Source organism: Mytilus edulis, chromosome 11, assembly GCF_963676685.1.
Source record: "Mytilus edulis chromosome 11, xbMytEdul2.2, whole genome shotgun sequence".
Taxonomy (NCBI): domain Eukaryota; kingdom Metazoa; phylum Mollusca; class Bivalvia; order Mytilida; family Mytilidae; genus Mytilus; species Mytilus edulis.
Genome location: NC_092354.1, coordinates 12,272,780 through 12,297,478, shown reverse-complemented (window position 1 = coordinate 12,297,478; position 24,699 = coordinate 12,272,780). Strand labels below are relative to the sequence as shown.

The window sequence follows — 24,699 nt, the reverse complement described above, 5'->3', positions numbered from 1 at the left end:
TAGATGTAAGTCAAGATATGAAGCCGACTTAACTGTATCTGTAGTATCCTTTATCTCTAGTTCGATTGGATAGATGCGTTCCACATAGTCACCAAATTTTGAATTGTTTAGTGAAAGAACATCATCTATATAGCGGAAAGTAGAGTTAAAGGATATTGCTAACTTCTTATCTTTCTTCCTAAGAAGTTCCTGCATGAAGTCAGCCTCATAATAATAAAGAAACAAGTCGGCGAGTAGAGGGGCACAGTTTGTTCCCATTGGAATGCCGACAGTGTTAATAGCGTCTTGCATTTACGATATGTCACAGGGTGAACATGTCACAGGGTTGGTGCTTTAACTTAATGGCGTCTTACATTTACGATATGTCACAGGATTGGTGCTTTAACTTAATGGCGTCTTACATTTACGATATGTCACAGGGTTGGTGCTTTAACTTAATGGCGTCTTATATTTACGAAATGTCACTGAGTTAACATGTAACGGGGTTCGTGCTTTAACTTAATGGCGTCTTACATTTACGACGTGTCACAGGGTTGGTGCTTTAACTTAATGGCGTCTTACATTTACGATATGTCACAGGGTTGGTGCTTTAACTTAATGGCGTCTTATATTTACGAAATGTCACTGAGTTAACATGTCACGGGGTTCGTGCTTTAACTTAATGGCGTCTTACATTTACGACATGTTACAAGGTTAACATGTCACGGGGTTCGTGCTTTAACTTAATGGCCTCTTACATTTACGACATGTCACAGAGTTAACATGTCACAAGGTTTATATGCCACAGGGTTGTTGTCCCTTAAGGAGGTTCGCTACTCAGTTTCAAAATAACAAGGATTTCAAATAATGGTTATAAATTGGTGGAACCTAAATCGAGAAACTATTTGAAAAAAACAATGAATAATTCAAATAAATTCCTTAAGATTTTCAAAAATGGCTTATTAAAATATATGGAATGAAAATACGAAGAGAAAAAAAGCGGGTTAATGGACAAAAAAAATATGATGGATAAAAACAGAGGATTCCGAAAATCTGACAAAATGCCAGAATAATGAACTAGCAAACCTCCTTAATGGCGTCTTACATTTACAACGTATCACAGGAATGGTGTGATAAACGACAAGTTCATATAGCGAGTTATCATTCTTACAAAAAAAAATCAAACTTCTTGCTCGGTCACCTTCGAACAAACCCGAACGTGCACTACAGTTCAAAAAGGTCATTGTCGTGACATCTGATACACTATAACCATAGAAAAAAGATGAATGAACAGAAACAGCAGAATAAAGTGCAAACAAAAACAAAAAAAAAAAGAATACAGAAAAATGTTAAAACAATTTAAAGAATACAGAAATGGAGGATCCCGAACCAGACCCTTATCTATATATTGACAATACTACTTCACATATCTTGGGACTAAAGATCCAATACAACCAACACAGAAATACAGAAAATTAAACAACACTAGAAAATAATGCAAACAAACAATTATATTCGTAAATTAAACTGCTCCCGTATGTATTAATTGTTTGATACGTAAATGTATTTAGGTCCATGGGGATCCAAAGGTCCAAAGGGAGACAAAGGGGACAAAGGTGAGGGAGGAGACAATGGACGGAACGGAAAAGATGGAAAGGATGGTCGAGATGGTAAAACAGGCAAAAAAGGTCCATGTGGCGACAAAGGACCAGATGGAAGGAGCGGTAGGTTACCTCCCTTCTAAAAAGGTTATATTCCTTCGTATACGGTTATCCCCCTTTCTTATAAGGTTATCTCCCTTCTTCCTTATAAGGTTATCTCCCGTCTTGTAAGGTTATCTCCTGTCTTATAAGAGTTACAGTTCGTGTTATGATTTTTATACCGGTATCATGTTTGATTGTACACATATGTTTTATTGTATTGTCAAATGTAACGGTCTTGATGAAGAAATAAGATTTAAGAAAATACAAAAGGAATCAAAGTCCATAAGCTGAAGAAAGAAATGCAACACAGTGGTAAACTAAAATAGTCAAAACAAACCAGCAACAATATACAAAACACTAAAAGAGAAAACTAAAGATCGAGGAACAAGAACGCTACTTAAAAGCAAAGCATACACTCCTTTCCGTCAGATGATCCAGCAGTTTGAAGTATGTAAACAAATAAAGTTGTCCTAATCTTAGTAAACCACTGGTACTTGTACGCTGCAATACCCTTCTCGTTTTATGTTTAATTGGGTTTTTTTCTGTCCCTTTTGCAACATATTCGGACGATTATAAATGTCAAATAAAGTTTCTGCACAATGCTCAACAAGAGATTCATGCTGATTAAACAGGGGAAATACATATCCTGACATATAAGTCGTGTTTGTTTGCCACTAGATATGCAACTTCGGAACTTTTTGTTATTATTCTTTTGTCATTACGTTGGTTACTTCGAAACTTTTCGTTGATATTTGTTTTCAGACTGCATCAACGTATATTCTTTGACACCAGTGTGTTTTGCTATCTTCAAGTTGAATTAATTACTTATCACATGATTGGTTTTGATTTTAAATGAGAAAAAGAACTACAAACTTTTCACGTCTCAGGATAAAACATCTAATGTCAGACAATAAACCATGCGTATTTCAGTTCCGATCAACTTTCATTAGTTCATGTTCGTTTTATTATGCAATATATATTTCACAGATACATTCAATATTGTTTGCGTTTCTTTGCAATTTGCACGATTTGCTATTCTAAACAATGTTCCTATACAATGTTTACAAAAATGCATTATCTGTATTTTATAACTTAAGACAATCTAGGTACACCTCAAGGCACACCTATGGCAATAGGCTTGAAGATTCGTGTCTTTTTATAATAAAATTAAATTTTAAAAGTAATTAAAAAAATTTTAAAACATGTGTGCATAAGCCTCGGTCACACCTTACCGGATAGCACGAACGGACGACTAACGGAGGAAAATAAAAGTTGTCCGTTGACAAAATTGTTATCCGTTGGGAGTTCGTTGATGTACTGACCGAATAAAACGGACGTGTAACGGATGCCTAACGCACACATACCGGATATGCAACGTACGAGAAACGAAAACGTACCGGACAATACGGATGTAGAACGTACATCCAACGGACGGGTACCGCATAAAACGGACACCTAACGGAAGCGTACCGGATAAAACGGATGAAAAATATATACGGAAAAATTAAAGGCGACAATAATAATATATGTACATCGCATAAATATTCAAAATGTTTAGTTGTAACTGTTTTGGTTTATTCTTCAAAATACCGCAAAAGGTCAGTGTCTGACCTGAATAAGAGCTGCTTGATCGTGAAGAATCCCCCTTACTCTAAGGTCGATTATGAATAATAAGAATTCACGAACCTTAAGAAATCTGACATACCAATAATAAGCATTTGTGACGCGAAATTTTCAGTTGGCATTTATCCGTTTCAGATCCGTTCATCATCCGTTTTATCCGTTATACGTCCGGTAGAAGTCCGTTTTTCATTCGTTTAACATCCGTTTTATCCGTTAAACGTCCGGTAGAAGTACGTTGGTGAATTTATCTTCCAGACCTCCAACGGATGTATAACGGACACGTAACGGACTCGTAACGGATACAAAACAGAAACGAAACGGACGAGTACCGTACAAAACGGACGCCTAACAGACGTTCAACGGACATTCGAGCTATCCGGTAAGGTGTGACCGAGGCATTAACAATTCAATTCAATTCAATTCAATTCAATTTTCAATTCAATTCAAAGTTTTATTGCCATATAAACTTTACAGTTTGTGACATATAACAACAACAAAAACAAATAAAGACAATAACTAAGTAACTGAATATATATATATATGCAAATTCAGGTAAATATTAAAGGGTCCCCTGTCCTCAGATCCATTGACTTTTTTTTTATAAAGGATCCTAGTTTATTCACTTGTGTTGGTGTTGATGGGTTATATATAACTTTGTCATAATCAGTGAGATTAGCAAACGAACTACTTCCTCTGTTAATGGAATTAAAATATGTTTCTCATCATCTTGTACTTTGCATTTTTTGCAAAGTCTCTCTTCGCGAGGAATTTTAAAACGCCTTCCTTTTTCAATTAATAATAAATGGTCACTGATTCTAAGTTTTGTAATTAATTTTCTAAATTCAAAGTTTGATTTAAAGAGGTAAGGTTTGACCAATAGCTTTGGCTCAAGCCATAACGCACACTCTTACAGTAATACCACATTTCCAATACCAATTCAACAATCACATGCATGCACACATACTACCTTGAAAACAGAAAGAGCGAAGCAATCCATAGCTTTTTAGAAAGCTCAAACTTGTGCTTTAGAAGTTTGATAATAGATGTAGATTTTGTTCGAACTCGTCAGTTGTGTTACACATTCGAGGTGAATATTAAAATAGTCCATTAACATTGACACCATGGTAACATGACATTATATTAGTTTATCATATCTGTTTACACTATTTATTTGTAGGTACTATTCACATAGTATTTGACAACCTCAAGAACGTAGGTACGTAATTTCCGTATGTCAGTAAAATGTTTGCAATGTAATTACACCGCATTTAGAATAACCGTTGAAGGAAGCATCACTGATCAATAGAACATCTAGCACTCGTGGATGTACGTTTAGCTAGTCACTTTGAAATCGCTTTTTCTACTTATAAATACTGCGGGACAGATACTACGAACCGATACGTATGTAGTCTCATTATATCCTGCTTCTGTCAAGACAGAAATTTAGAAGTCAAATTTAAATTTGCGTCATTGTTCAACTTGGTTCCTTTAAAACGCGGTTCGATTATGTCATATTGGATACAACATATCACGTAATTTGATAATTAATTATTAGAGTAGTTGAATCTTATCAATGAGAACGAAAAGGAAAGTTAACTTTAATGGTATTTTAGATGATACTTGATTGACCGTGATTGGTTTCGTTTATGAACATCTATTTCTATCAAGTTCATCGAAATTTATGCTGAGTTTATATTATATTTTTTTAATTGTTTGTTCTCATGTTAAAATGACTGAGTTATAAAACAAATACAAGAACTCCCTTTTTAAGCTTAGATATCAAGGAATATGTCTTACCATGAAGTGGGTAACATCTACCTGCTGTCGATATTTCTGTACTAATTGGTTCTAAAATGCATCATTGTTTTTTTAATGTTGACGCAATGTACGTTTTCAGAACGTCTTCAAAAGTTCTATTCAAGTAACGGTTTGATTTCTGAAAACTATCGAACGTTTCAACCTTTGGTACCTATCTTTCACTTCTTGTTTATGTTTTCAATTTTCTATTGAAACTGACAGAAAACAACTTTAAATCATACATTTCAAATCTGTCATAAGTTGTCTGCGCTTGCGCGTATTTTTCATAGCATCATTAGTGAAAATTGAATTGATGCCATGTAAATTGGTGACGTTATCCAACCAAAATGAACGTTTCAAACGATGTTGCATTAGAATTAGATATCTTTTGATCAGTCTATAAACTATTTAAATTTTCTTTTAATTACGATGATGATGCGCGCCATTTACCAAATTGGTATCGCGTATTGATCTGCTGTTTTGTTTACCTCCCTAGGTTATACACGTGATGGTATTACACATGCAGGAGCTGCTGCTGCTTCTTCAGTAAGTATGCGAAATTAATTCCGGAAAATATCGACACACATATCTGCATTTTGCTATAATAAATGTTGTATCGCTCGTATTAATGCTGAGAAATTGGAGGATATAATATTTCGTCTTGAGTCTCTAAGATCCGTTAATTAGAATAGATGATCTATAAGGTAGGACCCGATCGAGTAATCCCAAGTCCCTGACACTTGAAAATGTGTGCAAATTTTTTGAGATAAAAAAAAATCTTAAATTAAGTAAAAGGAAAGGAATAAGAATGCCGTCTTCCTAGTAATTTTTCACAAGTCGATCCATCTCAATTTTATACGATAGCTGACAAAGTTTAGTCAATGTGGGTTTAAAAAAAGGGGATATGTGAACGAACGAATGCGAAATTAATCTGCCATTTCACAATGAACGAAACAAAAAAAAAGGAACAGTCCAGCCGGCATGATGTCATTTGGAAAGGGGTACTGAACGACAGATAACATTGTGACGTGAAGACATTTGTTCTGTGGCGTCAATAATATTAATCGGAAGATAATGTAAAAGAAGAGTGAAATATCAAAAATACTTAACTCCAAGGGAAAATAAAATAGAAAAGTCCTTTATCAAATGTCCAAAATCAAAAGCTAAAACACATCAAACGAAATGCCAACAAATGTCTTATACCTGACTTGGTACATCATACATTTCCAGTCCAGTTTTTAGCAATTAATCTAAGATTTATATTAAACTATTAAATACAAATTAAAGCTTATCATGCTTTACTCATTTGTCTTTCTAAAGGTCAATTCTTTAAAAACAAATGTAGGAAAAGAGAAAATAGAATGCTGAATCTATAAGGTGGGTGGGTACTGGTGACAATGTTAAAGTGCTTCATTGTCTGTCTCAATTCTATCGTGGAAATACAAAAATCTAAATATGCAGTAAATCACTCAATAACTGTTATGTTCTATTTCAGACTCTCAGTTCATTCAGCAACTCGGGATTGAACTCCGCTATTCTCGGGGCTTTACAAAAAGCCGGCGTATCTAATTCTAATTTCCACATTGGAGGTAGCTCTGTTTCCGGAGTTCATAGCACATCGGCATCTCACGCCAGTACATCTTCACATCACGCAAGCGCATCGTCACACGCTAGCGCATCGTCACGTCACGTCTCTGGTGTGTCACATTCAAGCCAAAGTCATACATCATCTCATCATTCAGTCCACCACTCACATTCAAGTTCGTCATCTCATTCCGGAGTCAGTTATGTTGGTTTAGGAGGAGGATCCGCTTCCCGTGTGAGTAGTGGAGCCGGAAGTGGAGCATGGTCGCGTGGAAGTTCAGGCAGAGCATACCCGCGAACCAAGTATGTGGGAGTACCAAAAGTAAATTATGGTGTAGGGTATTCAGGAAGAAAACCTAGTGGATCGTCAAACAGTGGTTCAACCTATGGTTCAGGATACAATTATAGGGGACGCTGATTAGATTAAAAACTGTTTGTAACACTCTGTTTAATAAACTACGTTTAACAGTTTTACCAAAATTTATTAAAAAAGATGAAATACGAAATAGGTCACGTGGTACAAATAAACATATCATTCTCCCTCTTTCGATATGAGTTTAGTTGTGCAAAATCTGGTTAATTTTATGTAGTCAAGCTTGTATAAGAGATAAGCATTGTAAATTAAATCATGATCGTTGGTATGCAGAGAAACCATAAAATACAGTACTACCGAGTATTATTTACACCTTCATGAAAGAAATACAAAAATATACAATACATTTGTAAGATCCATTAAAAATAATCCCTAACAATATATGTAACATTATCAACAAATTAAAAATAAAAAGAGTACTAGCATGTGCCCAAAGGACACCATGCTCCAATCGCGCTATCTTATTTAATTTTTCATCAACGATATAAACGTTTCATCAATCCAAATAAACGTACTAAGTTTCAATCTGATGTGACCACAGCTTCATATAGATTATAATCTTTTATAGCTTACTATTCCATGTATTCGGTATATATAGGTTTTGCGCATTGCTGAAGGCCGCGATGAACTACTGTAACAGTTATTAACGTGTACGTCATTTTAGTCTCGGGTGGAGAGTTATATCATAGGCTATCATAACACATTTTCTATTTTTTTTTAACTAAAAATTAGGAGGGCGGATATCAACTGTCTACCTGAAATCACCTCCGTTGTTTTAGTTGGGTTCGTGTTGCTCAGGAACAAATATAATTACGTACATATCAGATTAAAATTCCACCAGATATTTTGTTTTATCAATCAATAATCCCTCGAAAAGGATGTTTGCCGTGAATGACGTTCATGGTTGTAAGGTTACAAGGAACTAAGGTAAAACTTTATGAGAGTGTACAAACAAAATGTAGTGTCTATACTGATTTACGACGTGATAACTTTCACATTGCTATCACAGTTGTAAGTTTTCCTTTCCAATCTTCATGACCATCTGTCACGTTTTATCGCTATGCCCGATTTAAATGGCGTCCCTCTATGACGATTCGTAAGCCTGTTTGATGGGTTTTCTTTTATGACGAGGCATATCGTTCATTTCGAAATATTCTCCTAGTCTTGAATTAGAATTTAAAACCATGGCTAAAAATGAGAATCTTTCGACGTAGTTATAAAGTCGACGTGGCGTCCAAATGTAGGCGAAACCTGGATCTGGTACATAGGCAGTGGCTCCACCTATCCTTAGTGCTCTAAATATCATGTCTGCGCAGTTATTAGTTCCAAGGATGTACGGCTGATGAACTTCTTTGGTTTTCTTCCAGAAATGATATACCCGATCCTCGTCGAGCAGGTTCTTTCTCAACATGACCACGTGATCAGCTTTATCACCCATTCTTTCAACGTCATCAATGTATGAATCTGCAAGAATTGGTCGTACTTTGATAAACTGAAATAAATTCATAAATGAACGAACAGAATAAAACGAAACAACGGATATACAAAAATTGACAAACAAAATGCCAAATTGCAATGTACGTCGAAGTTATACAGGTTTTCCTTTTTGCATATATTTTCAAATCATCAGTACAGAGCATAATAAAATGGTCCACATTTTTAAATATCATGAATTACATAAGACAGATTATAATACTACAGACTCATTGTAGAACTGACATTTTTATTGTATTTGAAACTTTTACGTTTCCTAAAAAACGTATATAGACTCGCTAGGCATCTGTATAGTTGGAGAATCTAAACAGGGATAAAAAAAATACAAAAAAGCATCCGATTGTAAGCGAAAGTTACTCTCTTAATTAATACACTGGTTAGATTTACTTATCGCGAATGGGTTGAATATGATTTTCTTTTAATAAAATCCATTGAATTAATGTGTTACCCTTTATCATCTCCTGATCAACAGAGTAAAATCCCTTGGTTTTATAAAACTGAATACAAACATTAATTCATTTATTTGACAATCCCTAATATTGATATTGTGAAAAAAAAAAAAATTTAATACATGTATGGGTCATTTTCAAAAAATGTCGAATTTTGAAATTGAAAAAAATATTAAAAGTTACTTATTCAAACAACCCTCTACATAAGCAACTCAAAACAAACAGTTCTTTAAGAACAACATATTAAAAGATGCAATCTTAATAATGTCATACAAGAATATCTTGAAACATTTTTTGATCGGTGGTACAATATTTTGTCTATCCTGTTACCATTTTCAAAAGAAATTTTGGGTTATTAAGAAAAGGTTTAGATAAAATGTTAAGCTTATTTTACGTAGCCAATTAGATGGTTTTCAAGAGAATAAACTTCTATATACATTCATTCTGTAAAATAATAGAGTGTTTTCCAATTTATATATATTCATTCTGTAAAATTATAGAATATTTGCCAATTTTCAAGGTTGTACTGAATAATGCCTCTAAAAATTGGTTTTCAAAGGTTGTAAAAAATACCACCAGTAATGCAAGTCTGAGATAGCAATTTATATTGTTCGGCATTTTTTCAACCTTTCAAATAAACCCAACATCAAGTAAATCCCTCATAAGTTAGTTTACTTTTCTCTTTATTTCATTGGTAACAGGAACGTACGTTTCTGATATGTCACTATATAAAAGTCTATCCTGTTACCTTTTTGTCTATCCTGTTACCGATATTAGTATTGCACGTGCAAATTCTTAATTGGCCGGAAGATTAAGACGTTATAACCTTAAGATGAGTTCAAACAACGAAATATTTCATTCGTTTTGCACCTATATGTTAAGCAGGGGCGTAGCTAGGCCAAAATGATGTGTACGCAATGCCGGGGAAAGAAGTCATACGGCGAGGGTCTGGGGGCCGCTCAAGGCCCCCAGAAGCTCTAGAGTAAATGGTGCAAAATCCTGCATTCTCGCGATTTGCTGGGACTGAAAATGACCTCACAGAAATCTTATTTTTATGAGTAACAAGTCAACTTTTGAAAATAATTAAATTTGAAAAAAAAAAAATTAGAGAAAAAAACCTTCTAATGTGTGGTGGGTAGAGCTTATTTATATATTAGGTAACAATTAAAATATATAGTGCCACCACCATATATTTTAATTGCTACCTAATCAGTCTCAACCCACTATACATTCACTGAGAAAATTTAAATTTCTAAGCCTTAAAGGGTTTTTTTTTATTGAGAAAATACATAAATAACTCGAATCACATTTCTCTATGTTTTATTTTATAAGAGAACAAGCAGTCTTTCTTAGCTTTTAATTCTCAAAGTTAGTTCTGAAAGTCTATGACCATTTCCTTTCCAGTTATCCAAAACCGTGTCTGTTGAAATTTGTTGTTCGTGGTATATGTTCAATAGAACAAGCCCAGATAAACGAATGGTTTTCCGATTGTATTTCTTTAGTCGTCTCATGGTACTGAAAGATTGTTCTATCGTTGCCGTCCAGACCGACATACATGCATATATGTTAAGTATTTTAAAGATTCCCGGGTATAAATCCTTGTTTATAACATCATAGTTTGGAAACCTTTAACTATACATTTGTATATAAATACTTTTGAAGTCCCAAAATCTACAAGGAAAACCTTCAAATTAATTCAGAGTTCTTTTTATCAACTTCCAAAAACGAGTCTTTTATTTTTACAAAGCAAGGAAAACAAGCACTTTAAATTTTGCACATGGAGAATAAGCACTTTTAATCTCGAGACACGTATAATTAAATGAACGAGGCACCCATCTTGCACGACCGAACATAAAATAAAAAAGTAAAAAACACGTTGATCGTCAAAAAAAAACGGCGAATAGGTTGCAAAAATATTACCCTTAATAGAACATCACGTTTTATTTCATCAGTCATTTTGAATTTCAGAAAAGATGTCAGGGTAAGGAGGCATAGTAGACGCACTTATTGTATTCTGAAACCCCGAAGACTAAGCTATTTTAATTGTTTGCATCAGCAGCACAATCACGATGCTGGTCCCGAAAATGTAAAGAGAAAACTAGTTTCCGGAACGGAATATAGTTACAAAGTGACTATTAACATATTTTTATAACACTTTATAATTAATTCTATTACTTACTTTAAGTTTTATTCTAACTAGATTTACCATTTTTTTATTTTTGTCAAATTTTCGATGTGTACGCAACTGCGTTTTTGCGTACGGGTTGCTACGCGCCTGTTAAGATAAAAAAATTAACGACGTTTTTGTCTACAAATATCTATCCTGTTAATGTAACCATAGCAACCATAGTAATAGGATAGACATAACAGGATAGACAAATTTCTTCGTTTTTGATTGCTGTTGTGAAATAACTACTCCCTTTGGTGAAGTGATTATGGTTTTCTATTGTGAATTTGGTTTCCAACACGTTATTGCACTTTTTACAAGTATACTGTTGGTGTAATTAATCAAAATGGTTGGTAAAAGCATAGACATGAAAAAAAGTACACTATTTTTTCACTAAAAGTCTTGAAATTTCTTTTCTCTACACTGTCGTTCAATAAACGAGGCGTTTAAAATGTAGATTACTTTGTACTTTTGAAATCAACACTGACTGATTCAATATTCATAGGGAGGATAATTTAACGGCTGATTTAAGTAGCGGTACAGGATGGACACGAACCTCCCGTACGCCATCTTCGCTAGCCAAGGGTTGCGATCCACTCCCGTTCTGTGAAGAGAACGGGAGTGGATCGTAACCCTTGGCTAGCGAAGATGCCCGTACGCTGATTCAATTTAGTTTGTAGATAATATGTCACATACAATGATAAAGAAGCTACGATTTTTCGTTAGAGAAATAATTAACGTTCTTAAAAAGTCCCTTTTGCAGAAAGATATCAAGGCGATCAGAAAATCGGAAAAAAAATCATTTGAAATGTGTTTTTCTGAAACTGTACGCACATAAATACCCCCAAAATTGGACTTAAATGCAGTTTAATCTTATCAAAATAGATGTAAGGTGTGTTTATTATAAATGTTCTGAATCACAAATCCGACAAGCTTTCATTTAAACCATTACAACTGAAATTTCCATTAGAAATAAAAAAAAAAATTAGCATGGTGTACTGAAAATTCGACATTTTTTTAAAATGACCCGTATATTTGAATGATTTATTAACCAAATACAAAGATTTTTCTGATTATAAAATGAAATATATTCTAAATCCAACTGAACTAGCCGGCAAGAGAACAGGTGGCAAGTTGAGGTCATTTGTTATTTTGTGGATTCAATATTTTATCTTATTCTCTTTTGATGTAAATGTCATGATTATTCTGTTATTAGTTATAATTGTAATTGTAAGTATGCCTTTGACCTTCATATGCATTTAATGCGTGTTAAATAAAGCATCATAATCATAATCTTACGCATACTGCCGGAAGTGTATCCATGCGCATGTTCTTGCAAGGGTTCACAACAACTGTTTTTGTTACTGGAGGTCGTCCTTTGTCGGTTAATTTTACTTCCGTATACAGACTGTGTGCCTCTGGTCTTGGCCACCAGCTGATATACGTTCCATCGCTAAGCTCCATAGAAGCATGACCAAACTTCTTTTTAGAGGAATCCCAAATATAAATTACAGTACCCATAGTAATAACCTAAAATTAGAAAAAAAAGTGTGTTCGTCGATTTTACATACCTTTCGACCCAACGATTCCCGTGACTTTTATGAAGAGGATTCGTCAAACGTGTTTGGGCAGTTGCAGGTTTATTATTTTTTCTTGATCGATAGTATCCATTCAATATCAGTGACTAGCTCTTCGTGTAGACTAGTAACGAGTGCATTAACTTGCTTTTTGTAGTAGCGAGATCCTCTTGACACTTCATTTCTATCAGCGAGCGCATTTTGTACATTCATTTCCAAACTATTATATATCGATTTTGTATTTCTTTGTTCAAGTAAGTTGTCATCCTAATTTAATTTTGTCCTGATGGACAAATATTACTGGTATATAAAGTCCATGGTCCTAGAAAAATTAGTCTGAGGACATAGATCACTAACATCGGACTTAAAATACTAGTAAATCTGTAACCCTGGACTTTTTAGACCAGTAATATTTGTCCGCCAGGACATGTTTTACCAGGACAAATTTATTACTTACAGATGCGCATTCTTTCTGTATTTTCTCCCTCTTTCTCTATTTCTTATGTTTTTATCCAGTATTTTCTATTCTTTATATATCAATAGCACTCCAACACTATCTTTTCCTTAATTTCCCTTTATTTTTATATTTTTTTTAGCTCATTTCTTCTCTAAGCTTGACCCATAATTCTCGAATCTGTTATAAACCTTTTATAAACGCTCATGTGTTTCAAGGGGTAGTTAAACACGACTGTACAACGCTTTTGATATGAATGTGTCCAATTAAAAGGATGCGTGCATGGGATACCATAGAGAAGTTTTGTCCTTAATTATTAAAAAATAACTAGGTGTGGTATGATTGCCAATGAGACTAAATAATGTGAAAGTTAACAACTAAGGGTCTTTGTACGCACTCCAACAATGAGCAAAACCGATCCAACAAGTACCGTATAAACTCTCCTCTAAGCCCTCTTCTACCAGGAACGAGTGTGAATGATAACAAGACTGTGTCCATAGTACACGGATGCCCCATCCGCACTATCATTTTTAATGTTAAATGAACCGTGAATATGGGAAATAATCTCTAATTTGGCATTAAAATTAGAAAGATCATATCATAGGAAACAAGTGTATTAAGTTTCATGTTGACTTTAACTTCTTTAAAAACTACCTCGACCAAAAACTTTAACCTGAAGCGGGACAGACGGTACGACGAACGGACGGACAGAACAGAAAACATAATGCCCATAAGTGGAGCCTAATAAACATTCACATAAGCTGTATTGTCGTTGCTTTGATAATATTATTTTTTTCATGTTTACTCTTTTTATAATGTTCTAAACCATGGCCATTGCTATCCTTACCAGTTCAAGTTGATAACATCTTTAACGTGCCAATGTACATTTAGTCCATATCTCTTTTTAGGTAAGGTAATTCACAAAATGTCAGTCATATTCAAAACAACATTGCAAACTTCATAAAAGTTAAAACTAATATATATTATCAATAGGGATTAAATGGGTCAGTCGGTAAATTATTATAGACGGATTAAAAGGTTCAATTATACGATTATACGATACCAAGATTAGAAGTTAAATCTTGCTTAAAGGGTGCGGATAACGACAATTTGTTACGCAAAATGACTTCACTTTACTTTAATCAATATAAATCTTAGCTCTACTCGATTAATGTTTAAGGGGAGGCGATTAATGTTTTAGGGGAGGCGTCAATTTCACTTCTCTTTTCATATCGACGGCCACACCTTGTGCATTTTGTTTGATCTTAAAGTTATCGGTAAAAAATAAAAATACAGCGCTGCAACCTTGCCCCCTCTCCGACCCAAAGCATTCCAAGTCAGGAGCCTGTAATTCAGTGATTGTCGTATGTGGATGTGCTACTTATTTGTTTCTCGTTCATTTTTTTGTACATAAATAAGGCCGTTAGTTTTTCTCGTTTAAATTGTTTTACATTTGTCATTTAGGGACCTTTTATAGCCGACCATGCGGTATGGGCTTTGCTCATTGATGAAGGTCGTACGGTGACATATAGTTGTTAATTTCTGTGTCATTCAGTCTTTTGTGGAGAGTTGTTTCATTGGCAATCATACCACATCTTCTTTTTTTTAATATCACAGGAACTTATTTCACTTTCTTAAAACATTAAATATTGGAACAAAACTCATGGAGCTGTGATTTTTTGTTCCGGAACTTATTTCCCATTTGATCAAGAAATTAGTTCCGGAACAAATTTTACAGTGCTGGAACATATTTTCTGTGATATAAATTCTGGTGGAACATATTACCTATGAAATTTGTTCAACGGAACAAATATCACGCCGGTGTCATATGGTATTTTGAACCCCCTAAAAAGTGACCCCGGGGTATTTTGACCCCGGGGTCATTTTTCACATATGGTATTTTGAACCCCCCCCCCTGCGGTATATTGAAACCCCCTGATTTGATAAATAGTATTGCAGATAATCTAATTTACAATTTATTGGCTATCATTTTTTTTAATTTGTGGTTTTAAATAGGGGGTTCAATATACCGCAGGGGGTCAAAATACCATGGCTAAGTAAAATTTTCAAAATATCTTTTCCAGTTTATGTAATACATACAAACTACTTATTGGAGTATTATAACTATGTTAAGGAGTTACATGTAGAATAGCTTGAATTTTTGAAATTCAAGGTCTATAGAAGTGGGTTCAATATACCGCAAGGGGGGGGGGGGGTCAAAATACCATGGCTAAGTAAAATTTTCAAAATATCTTTTCCAGTATATTAACCCTCTCCCTTTCACACCGGTACAGCTTACCGGTGAAACCAATTTCAAGATTTTTTGGGACATTTAGACATGTTTAATCGCCATTTGCTGACGTACAGATGTGGTTAAGGGCTCAAATTAATCCTCAGATAACCAGCAAGGTGATTTGATGTGCATCAAACCTCTATCATTATTAGTTAATAAACAAGTCGCCCCTTACTGATGTGTAATTTTTCTGTAAAAACCATTTATTTTTCTTCGAATTTTGAGGGATATTCTCAAATAGAAGTGCAAAGAAAACTGCTCTTTTAAGAGGATTTATGTCTTTTTTCAATAACTGTGCAGTGAGTTTTTGAAGAATAGTATTAAACTAATAGTTCTAACTTGTACACTAGTTGCAAATGTAATTTTTAGTGTAGCAGCGCAATCACAAACTTGAATTACGCTAAAAATCTGAAGTCATGTCTTAAAGATATTATGAGAAAAGAGACAAAAACCGCTAAAATATTCTGAATTTTTTTTGCAAAGTTGAAATAGATGTAACAAAACATGGTTTCGTAAGTGTTGCGGTATACTTAAGTTGAAAACACTTTTGTTTGAATAAAGAAACATGTATATTTCAATGAAAAAATGACAGTTTAAAGAGTGGATTCCTCCTAGATTTGCGTAAAAATCATGCATTTGGTAACAAAAAATTATCATCTGAACACATAATTCCAAAAAGAAAACAAACTGGGTGAGAATCTTTATATTTTTTTATTTTTTTTCATTTCTTTCGTAGCGGTAGACTTAAATACTTAACTTTTGATAAATTCACTACAATGTCGATCAGTGGCGCAGGGGTACGCTGATCTATCTCAAGGCGCTAAGATTGAGAGTTCGAATCTCACTGCCGGAGTTGGAAAAACAATTTCCTATATTAAATGTAACTTAACATAACTTTACTTTCAATTTCAAAAAGGAAACCTACGAATATTTTTTTTAAAAGAATGTGTTTGCAAAATTGCCCCCCCCCCTTTTTTTACCCCCTTTGCTCCATCGGGCTCGGTCAAGGGTGTCCCAGATCGAGCTAGCATTGGTAATTCAATGAATTTTCCCTTGTAAAAACAAAGTTAAGGCTGCTGATTGATTGAAAACGAATTAGACAAATAACTAGGGTCCAAGTTTGAAATCGGACAAAAAGAGCGTCTAAAATCAATTATTTTGAATGTTACGGACATCGATATTTCAAGACCTATAGCACGTTATGCGTCTATTTATACCACTATGATAACTTATATGGCTTCAACAGACTCGAGGCATTGTGTTTCCATCAAAACCTGACCCTATTAGCCCACCAATATGTCTCTGCACGACTTTTGCTCAAGGATTTCGTATTTTTTAACTTTTTCTCCAACAGTCACGTGACTTTTGGAAATATACCACGTGACCAAAAAATGACGAATTATCGTCAAACTTAATTTTTTTGAAATATTTTACCAATTATCTTTCATTTGACCCCTACATGGCATGTGTATGACCATTGATGCGAATTCTGTATTCATTTAAACTTCGATAATGTATTTTCGATAAGTAAAGGTCTAAAATGCATGAAAGGGAAAGGGTTAAATACATTCAAACTACTTATTGGAGTATTATAACTATGTTAAGGAGTTAGAATAGCTTGAATTTTTATAATTCAAGGTCTATAGTAGGGGGTTCAATATACCGCAGGGGGTCAAAATACCATGGCTTAGTAAAATTTTAAAAATATCTTTTCCAGTATATTAAATACATTCAAACTACTTATTGGAGTATTATAACTATGTTAAGGAGTTAGAATAGCTTGAATTTTTGAAATTCAAGGTCTATAGAAGGGGGTTCAATATACCGCAGGGGGGTCAAAATACCATGGCTAAGTAAAATTTTCAAAATATCTTTTCCAGTATATTAAATACATTCAAACTACTTATTGGAGTATTATAACTATGTTAAGGAGTTAGAATAGCTTGAATTTTTATAATGTGTGTTACCTTTCCTCGTCAGTTATAATCTAGCGGCGTACTACAGTACATGATATATAAGGCATGAAGATGTTATTGTTACATATCAGCTAAATTATCTATAGTAAAGGATCCTACAAATATACAGTCACAGAAAATAATTATATTTATAAGTACGTCTGAGTCAGTGACAACTCTACAACAGATGTATCCATCGGATCGCCATCAATGATGGTGATACATGGCTGTGTACATAATGTATATACAACTCGTCTAAACATCAACCCAACAGTGTTAGATCTGTAAATTTGCTTTCGCATAAACTTAACATTAACCAAGAAAACTAAACATTGACTAATGAACCATGAAAATGAGGCCAATGTCAGATGAACCATGCCAGGCAGGGTTGTACAGATAACAACTCTTCCATACAAAAGCTATAGTTAACCTATTGCTTAAAGTTTAAGCAAAACAGACCAAAACACAAAAACTTAACACTGAGCAATGAACCGTGAAAATGAGGTCAAGGTCAAATAAAATCTGTGTGACTGACATATAGATCATAAAATATTTCAATCCACCAAATATAGTTGACCTATTGCATGATTATAGTACTAGAAAGAAAAAAAGACTAAAAAAACTTAACTTTGACCACTGAACCATGAAAATGAGGTCAAGGTCAGATGACAACTGTCAGCTTGACATGTACACCTTACAATCATTCCATACACCAAATAAAGTAGACCTATTGCATACAGTATAAGTAAAACAGACCAAAACTCAAAAAACTTAAATATAACCACTGAACCATGAAAATGGGGTCAAGGTCAGATGACACCTGCCAGTTGGCATGTACACCTTACAGTCCTTCCATACACCGAATACACTGGGCCTATTTCTTATAGTATCTGAGATATGGACTTGACCATCAAAACTTAACCTTATTCTCTGATCCATGAAATGAGGTCGATGTCAAGTGAAAACTGTCTGACGGGCATCAGGACCTTGCAAGGTACGCACATACCAAATATAGTTATCCTGTTACTTATAATAAGGAAGAATTTAACATTACAAAAAATCTTATCTCTTTTTTTAAGTAGTCACAGACCAATGAAAATGAGGTCAAGGACATTGGACATGTGACTGGCGTAAACTTCGAGGCATCCATATACATATTCTAAAATATAAAGCTTTTAAGACGTTAGCTAACGCCGCAGCCGCCGGATCACTATCCCTATGTCGAGCTTTCTGCGCGCAGAGTCGACAAAAATTCTGAATATGGAAAATTATTACCACTGAACTCTTTGATATATACACTATGATTATATTAATGCCTAAAAAAGTAACTTTAACACATCAAAGAGTGTTATAAAAATAGTTATTATATTTTATATATTCACGCAACATTTCGCTTAACAAATTAGATTCATCAGGCTCGTGCAGCCATCCCAGGTACAATATTGGAGGTTGTAAAGAAATTTTTGCAGCTAAATGAACATGTCTTTCATATATTGTTGTAGCTTATTGTACATTGCGATTCTTAAATCAAAAAGAAACTGTGTTAATTGAATAGTATGAAGTTCAGGATTTATTCCTTTGGTTTTGGATAAAACTGTGTTTTATCTCTCTCATTTTAAAGTCCATCAGATTCAAGAGTAGTCCGAGATTACTCTGACGTCCAACGGTTGTTTTGCCAGACAAGCTGGGGTCCGTAGCCGATGCATCCAGAATCTCTCCCTCTGTTTTCTACTTCGGGTGTCCCAATTTGGTTAACCTCTATTATTTGAAAGGTAATATTTTCAAAAGTATGTCCTGTAATTGGGCAGTTTCTTTTTGTGGTATAAAATGACCGGTGATTATTAAGTCTGATGTTGAATTTTGTTTCTGTTCCACTATTATCATAATATTATATATATATACTTCCTTCGCAGTATTTGATGTTTCTAGAAACAATTAAAAAATAATTCGTACTGGGAACTAGCAGATATATAGCAAAAAGCCCCAACATAAAGAATCAAAGCTTTCTCAACATCAATAAAGAGCAGTAATCCAAAAACATTGTTCTCTTCTATAAACTGTAAACTATCATAAATCAAACGAATCCTATCCCTTATATAATGCTTAATGGTTTAATATCTATTTTAGAAAGATCCAAAGACTATAACTTCAGTAATTTTCCAGCTACAAGGAAACATTTGTTTTCCCCTCTTTTTTCCCCCTAACTCCTAAACGGGTTGAGCCATAACCCCCCCCCCCCCCCCCAGCCAATCCTTACTATTCCTTTGTGGTATGGAAACTTATTGTTTTGAATATAGAAAATGCTTATTTTGACCCCTTAATTTCTAAACTGTTAGACCATAACACCCAAAATCAATCCCAACCTTCCTTTTGTGGTTTCAAACCTTGTGTTTTAATTTCAAAGATTTTTATTAACTTATACTAAAGTTACTGTCCGGAAACCAAATGTCTTCGAACGCACGAAGCCGCAGCCGACGACGACGTGATACCAATAAACGACCGCATTTTTATTTTTGTTGTTGTTGGGGGAAGGGGGGGGGGGGAGGGGTCAGGTTATGGTTTCTGATACTTTTCAAAATCTCGACATGAATCTATGTTTTTTTTTTTGCTTGACGTGGAAAAATAGGGGTAGTCATTTTCGACGATTCAGTCTATGTTGAAGACCGAAAGTTTTTATCTGTTGTAGTTTCGGAGTTATGGTTAATGATCTCAACATGATCCCGTTCTCCGATCGCATTGAAATAAAACAAAATGACCTGTAAGGTGCATTCCTTTTCGACGGGTATGCATACCAATAAGTTACCATCCTCTAGTTCGCCTGTAAATCAGTGGTTGTCGTTTGTTTATGTGTTACAGATTTGTTTTTCGTTCATTTTTTGTACATAAATGAGGCCGTTAGTTTTCTCGTTTGAATTGTTTTACAATTGACATGTTGGGGTCTTTTATAGCTGACCATGCGGTATAGACTTTACTCATTGATGAAGGTCGTACGGTGACCTATAGATGTTAATTCCTGTGTCATTTTGGTCTATGGTGGAGAGTTGTCTAATTGGCAATCATACCAAATCTTCTTTTTTTTATATTTATCTTTTTGGAACAGTTAACTTTAAAAAAAAATCTCTATTTAAATCCACTGTAGTCCCGAAACAGATGTTCATCCCGAGTAAGATGGTAGTCCCGAAAAACTTATTGACCCGCATCCTCGGGACGATAACTTATGCTTCCTGCAGCTATTTGTTACATCGATTATGATTAAAAGCATACATATTAGGTGTATACATCAGACACTGAGAAAGTAACGCAAAACCTAAAATTTGTTAAATTCAGTATTTTGAAAGCCTTACTTTATCTCTGAAAGGATAAGGATAAGTAGTCTTGGGGGTAACCGATTGTATTTTCCGATCAAGAATTTTCACGAACGTTTTAAAAGTCATAGTTTCTGATGGGTCGGGGTCAGGTTATGGTTTTCGGTACTTTTTAAAGCACGTCTTTATCTTTAGTAGTTTAGGAGTTGGGGTTAACGTCGTGGTTAGGCTTTACTCTCTTACAAACGTTTGTTTCTTCAGTGAGGTCGTAAAGTGTGGTCGTACACCTCAGTGTTACTAATAAATTTCAGTCCTCTAAATCACATTTTTCTGTTTTTAAGAACAGTTAATTTTAAGAAAATATCTCTATGCAAATGAATTCAACACATGTTTGAACAGTAGTCACTTTTTAAACACTGTACTTTTGGGGAAATGTCACGCATGTGCAACCTTGACAAAGGGCACTTCAATTGTCAAATATTCGTTCAAGTTCACTTCCTCTTACCGTGACCCTGACTTGGTACATGCGTTTCCTCGTGTATAATTATAAATTCACGCTTCAGAGATGCTTTGAATGCCAATTATAGCTATTTTGATTAAGAAAATAAATATATACATATTTTTTCTATTTGCAAATGTTATCACAAAACCTGTACATGCGATATGTACAGTCCCCGTACGAAATAAGTAGAAGGATGCAACCTAGACACTAGTAGGAATGAGGTAGGATTCTACCTAGAATCAAAGTTTCCATATAGAAAGGAGGAGTACATGGGAAATGAACAAAATTCTGACTGGATTTGTTTTATATTCCTACTACAAAACCCTACATCCGTGGAATTTTAAAAGTCTGTATGGATTTTTTTCTGTTTTGAAAATCTGATTTGATTATAAATGTTCCTACTATATGTACAAGATTCCTACCAGAATTAATTTATAAATTCCTACCAGAAAATCTTTCTACCTGGAAAGTTAACATGAACTGGATTTCTGTTTGCTAATGACACACATTTTGCAGTGTTAAATGCAAGCAAGTTCCAGTTCACAAATTCAAAAGTTGAAGGGGAAAAGAATGCAAAGTTGTGTTGGAACATAATGCAGCAAGCTAGGGTCACACAACTTCAATATAGAAATTTAAGAACATATGGCTTATGAAGACTGAAGGTAATTCTTATACATTCAAAATGATTTTTTTATCTGCCTGCCAAATTTTTTTAGTAATTTAGTAATTAATTCAACAATAGTGCATAATTTTATACATTATTTGTTCATAACTCTTTATTTCATCTAGGCATATTTTGGGTTTATCTGCATGTTTATGTATAACACAGCTTCTAGCTTGCATATATTGCTGTTTCCCTATATATTTCAAAAATTTTTAAAATGAATTTATTCTATAAATTTCCTTTGTTCTTTGTTGTTGAGATTCAAACTAAGATCATTGACCCAGTTGTGTATTTGTGAATATACACTTACATTTTGTATATTTTTAGATTCCTACCAGAATTTATTTTTTCTGGGTGGAATTTTGAAAAATTCCTACCAGGTTTTCTAGTAGGAATTTTATTTTTCTACCAAATTATTCCTGCTTATTTGCATATTCCGTCGGAATATATAATATTCCTACAAAGAAATTCCTGCTAATTTAAATTTTTCGGCTATTTTCCGTGTGGATTCCAACTGTCCGATTAGAATATCACTCTTTTCTGGTAGGAATTCAAAGCAATATTCCTACTATATTCCGTGTACATTCCATATGGAATATTTCATACAGGAGTAGTTGTACATACGATTTTGGAATGTTGAAAAGTATTGCCATATTCTGTGTTACCTTAAGTAACGGGTTTTTGTTGGCTACTATATTGAACTGTATGTCATCGAGTGATGTGAGGTACATAGTATTACCTGATGGTTTCTGGAATGATGAATTTGCAGGTCTTCTTTTCTTGTCAATTTTCTGGCAGGAATCACAAGCAAATGTGCCTGCGTCCTGGTGTGTCTTCTGTCTGACCTTCTATAACAAAAACCATGGAATTGTCTACAGATCCCTCCTTTTAAAAACTTATGACATAGTATATCGTGTATTTTCGTTTCTGTACGATAAGGTGTAATCCATAGTCGAAGAACTGAATAAAATTTAAACCATCATTTGTTGTGTTTAATGTTTTGGTTTATTTTTATTTTTGATGTAAATTTAACTCTTATATTGTTGTTATTACATGTAATTGTCATGCCTTTGGTCCTTTTACTGGTGTAATTTGCGCTTTAATAATTTAAAATACTTTATTTACTTTTGAATTGCAAAACATGTTGTTTCATTATAAAAAAAAATATCGATATTCTTAATTTTGTTAGAATATTTTACAAGAACATTAAAATTAATTTTTTTTTGCATCGTATAAAAATATATTCTTTCAATCCTTTGTCATGTTAATAGTTTGGATTGTATTCGCAAAATACCTTTATTTTGAAAGTCCCATATGAAACTATAGAACTAATAAAAGGCTCTAATTGAAATTAAAGCAAATAAAATGATTATAAAATAAATGCTTATATATAAAAAAAAAGAAGATGTGGTATGATTGCCAATGAGATAACATGTTTTGTGAAAATACCACTGACAAGGCATGATGTGCAGTGCAAAACAGAAAATGTGTATCTGGTGTATCTATCAACCAATTCTATATAAATGTTACCAAATACATGTAAAAGTTTGTACATTTATATAGATAAAGATGTACATAAACTTTAATTCTTACCACACATTACTTTGTAAACTCATTGACTTACATTTTTTGCATGATTTCGATTTTAGAAAAATTCCGTTATGGAGATCTTTCAATCTAATTGACCTCCCCTTTGCAAAAGTCCCCGCCTAGAAAAAAAACCAACTGTATTAAATAAACAGAATATTGCATGAACACACAAATCTTATCAAGCAAATAAATGTATAACAGAAAATATCCTTTCATATACTGCATTTACTTTTTATATTAAGATATTTCGCAATTTCACATGCATAATGTGGGGGAAAATGACCAACATAAAGAATCAAAGCTTTGTCAAAATCAATAAAGTGCAGTAATCCAAAAACATTGTTCTCTTCTATATACTGTAAAATTTCATGTATCAATCGAATGCTATCCCTTATATAATAATTTTCAGTGCTGTTATTTAATTTAATAGCCTTAAATTTTTTGGGGTAATTTTTCAATAAGCACTGTTAATGTCAGAAATTCTCTCTTATAGTCCCAATGTAAAAAAAAATGTAAAATAAAAAAATCCTTCTTACCTACCCTATATTTTTCCTGATGTAATGGGAAACTCATCTATTATTTTATTTCGACTGACAAGTATTGCATGAAAATGACGTATACATTACCCAAAGGACGATTGGGAGACTCCTGTCATTTTCAGCACTTGGCCTAACAATCCATTTTGCCTAACAATCCATTTCGACTGAGTATGTAGGAGATAACTTATAAGACATATCACGTGACATAAAGTGATTAAATATTCACTATTCGAACTGATTTGTTTTCTTTCGTGGATGGATTATTTCAAAGCTGACAAAAACTGTTCACCAATTAATTTTATAAAATTGAGAATAGAAATGGGGAATGTGTCAAAGAGACAACAACCTCAAAAACGTATACTAGTTCAATGATAATAACTTAAAAAAAAAAAACACCTCTCGACATTTGAATGTCCCTATTATATATACACAAGTGCCTTATTTAATTAAACCAGGGTCGCTACTAACCTTTTAAAAGTGAGACAAATTATATTAGGCGAGCGGAGCGGAGCGAGAAGTACTAATTAAGATTCACTGTACAACATTTAGTTTTTTTTAAGGACAACATCAAAAGACCAATATGTAGGATAAAGCAAAAAACGTAATTCACATAGTTAAGTTTGTTGCTGCTGCTGTTGTTTTTGTTTTTGT

General features: G+C 33.8%; 2 protein-coding genes across 9 annotated transcripts in view; one reads left to right on the top strand and one right to left on the bottom strand.

Moving 5' to 3' along the window:
• The window catches only part of LOC139493922 (collagen alpha chain-like), a 39,514-nt gene extending 32,354 nt beyond the window's left edge, over positions 1–7,160 (top strand). For all 7 annotated transcript variants that reach the window (XM_071282082.1, XM_071282083.1, XM_071282088.1 and 4 more), the window contains 4 exons: positions 1,551–1,703; positions 4,483–4,521; positions 5,599–5,648; positions 6,598–7,160. In XM_071282082.1, the coding sequence (XP_071138183.1) occupies positions 1,551–1,703; positions 4,483–4,521; positions 5,599–5,648; positions 6,598–7,104 (749 nt within the window). In that variant the 3' untranslated portion in view covers positions 7,105–7,160. The remainder of the gene's footprint in view (positions 1–1,550; positions 1,704–4,482; positions 4,522–5,598; positions 5,649–6,597) is intronic.
• Positions 7,161–7,916: 756 nt separating this feature from the next.
• LOC139493927 (uncharacterized) lies at positions 7,917–24,208 on the bottom strand. 2 transcript variants are annotated; one of them, XM_071282098.1, is made up of 4 exons: positions 24,136–24,208; positions 22,659–22,767; positions 12,469–12,699; positions 7,917–8,551 (listed from the first exon to the last, which is right to left on the bottom strand). In XM_071282098.1, exons 1-4 carry the CDS (start codon positions 24,162–24,164, stop codon positions 8,144–8,146), a joined length of 777 nt encoding a protein of 258 aa, XP_071138199.1. In that variant the 5' UTR covers positions 24,165–24,208; the 3' UTR covers positions 7,917–8,143. The 2 variants fall into 2 exon arrangements, with proteins under 2 accessions (XP_071138199.1, XP_071138200.1); XM_071282099.1 differs by lacking the exons at positions 22,659–22,767; positions 24,136–24,208 and adding an exon at positions 14,048–14,145.
• Between the last annotated feature and the right edge of the window lie 491 nt (positions 24,209–24,699).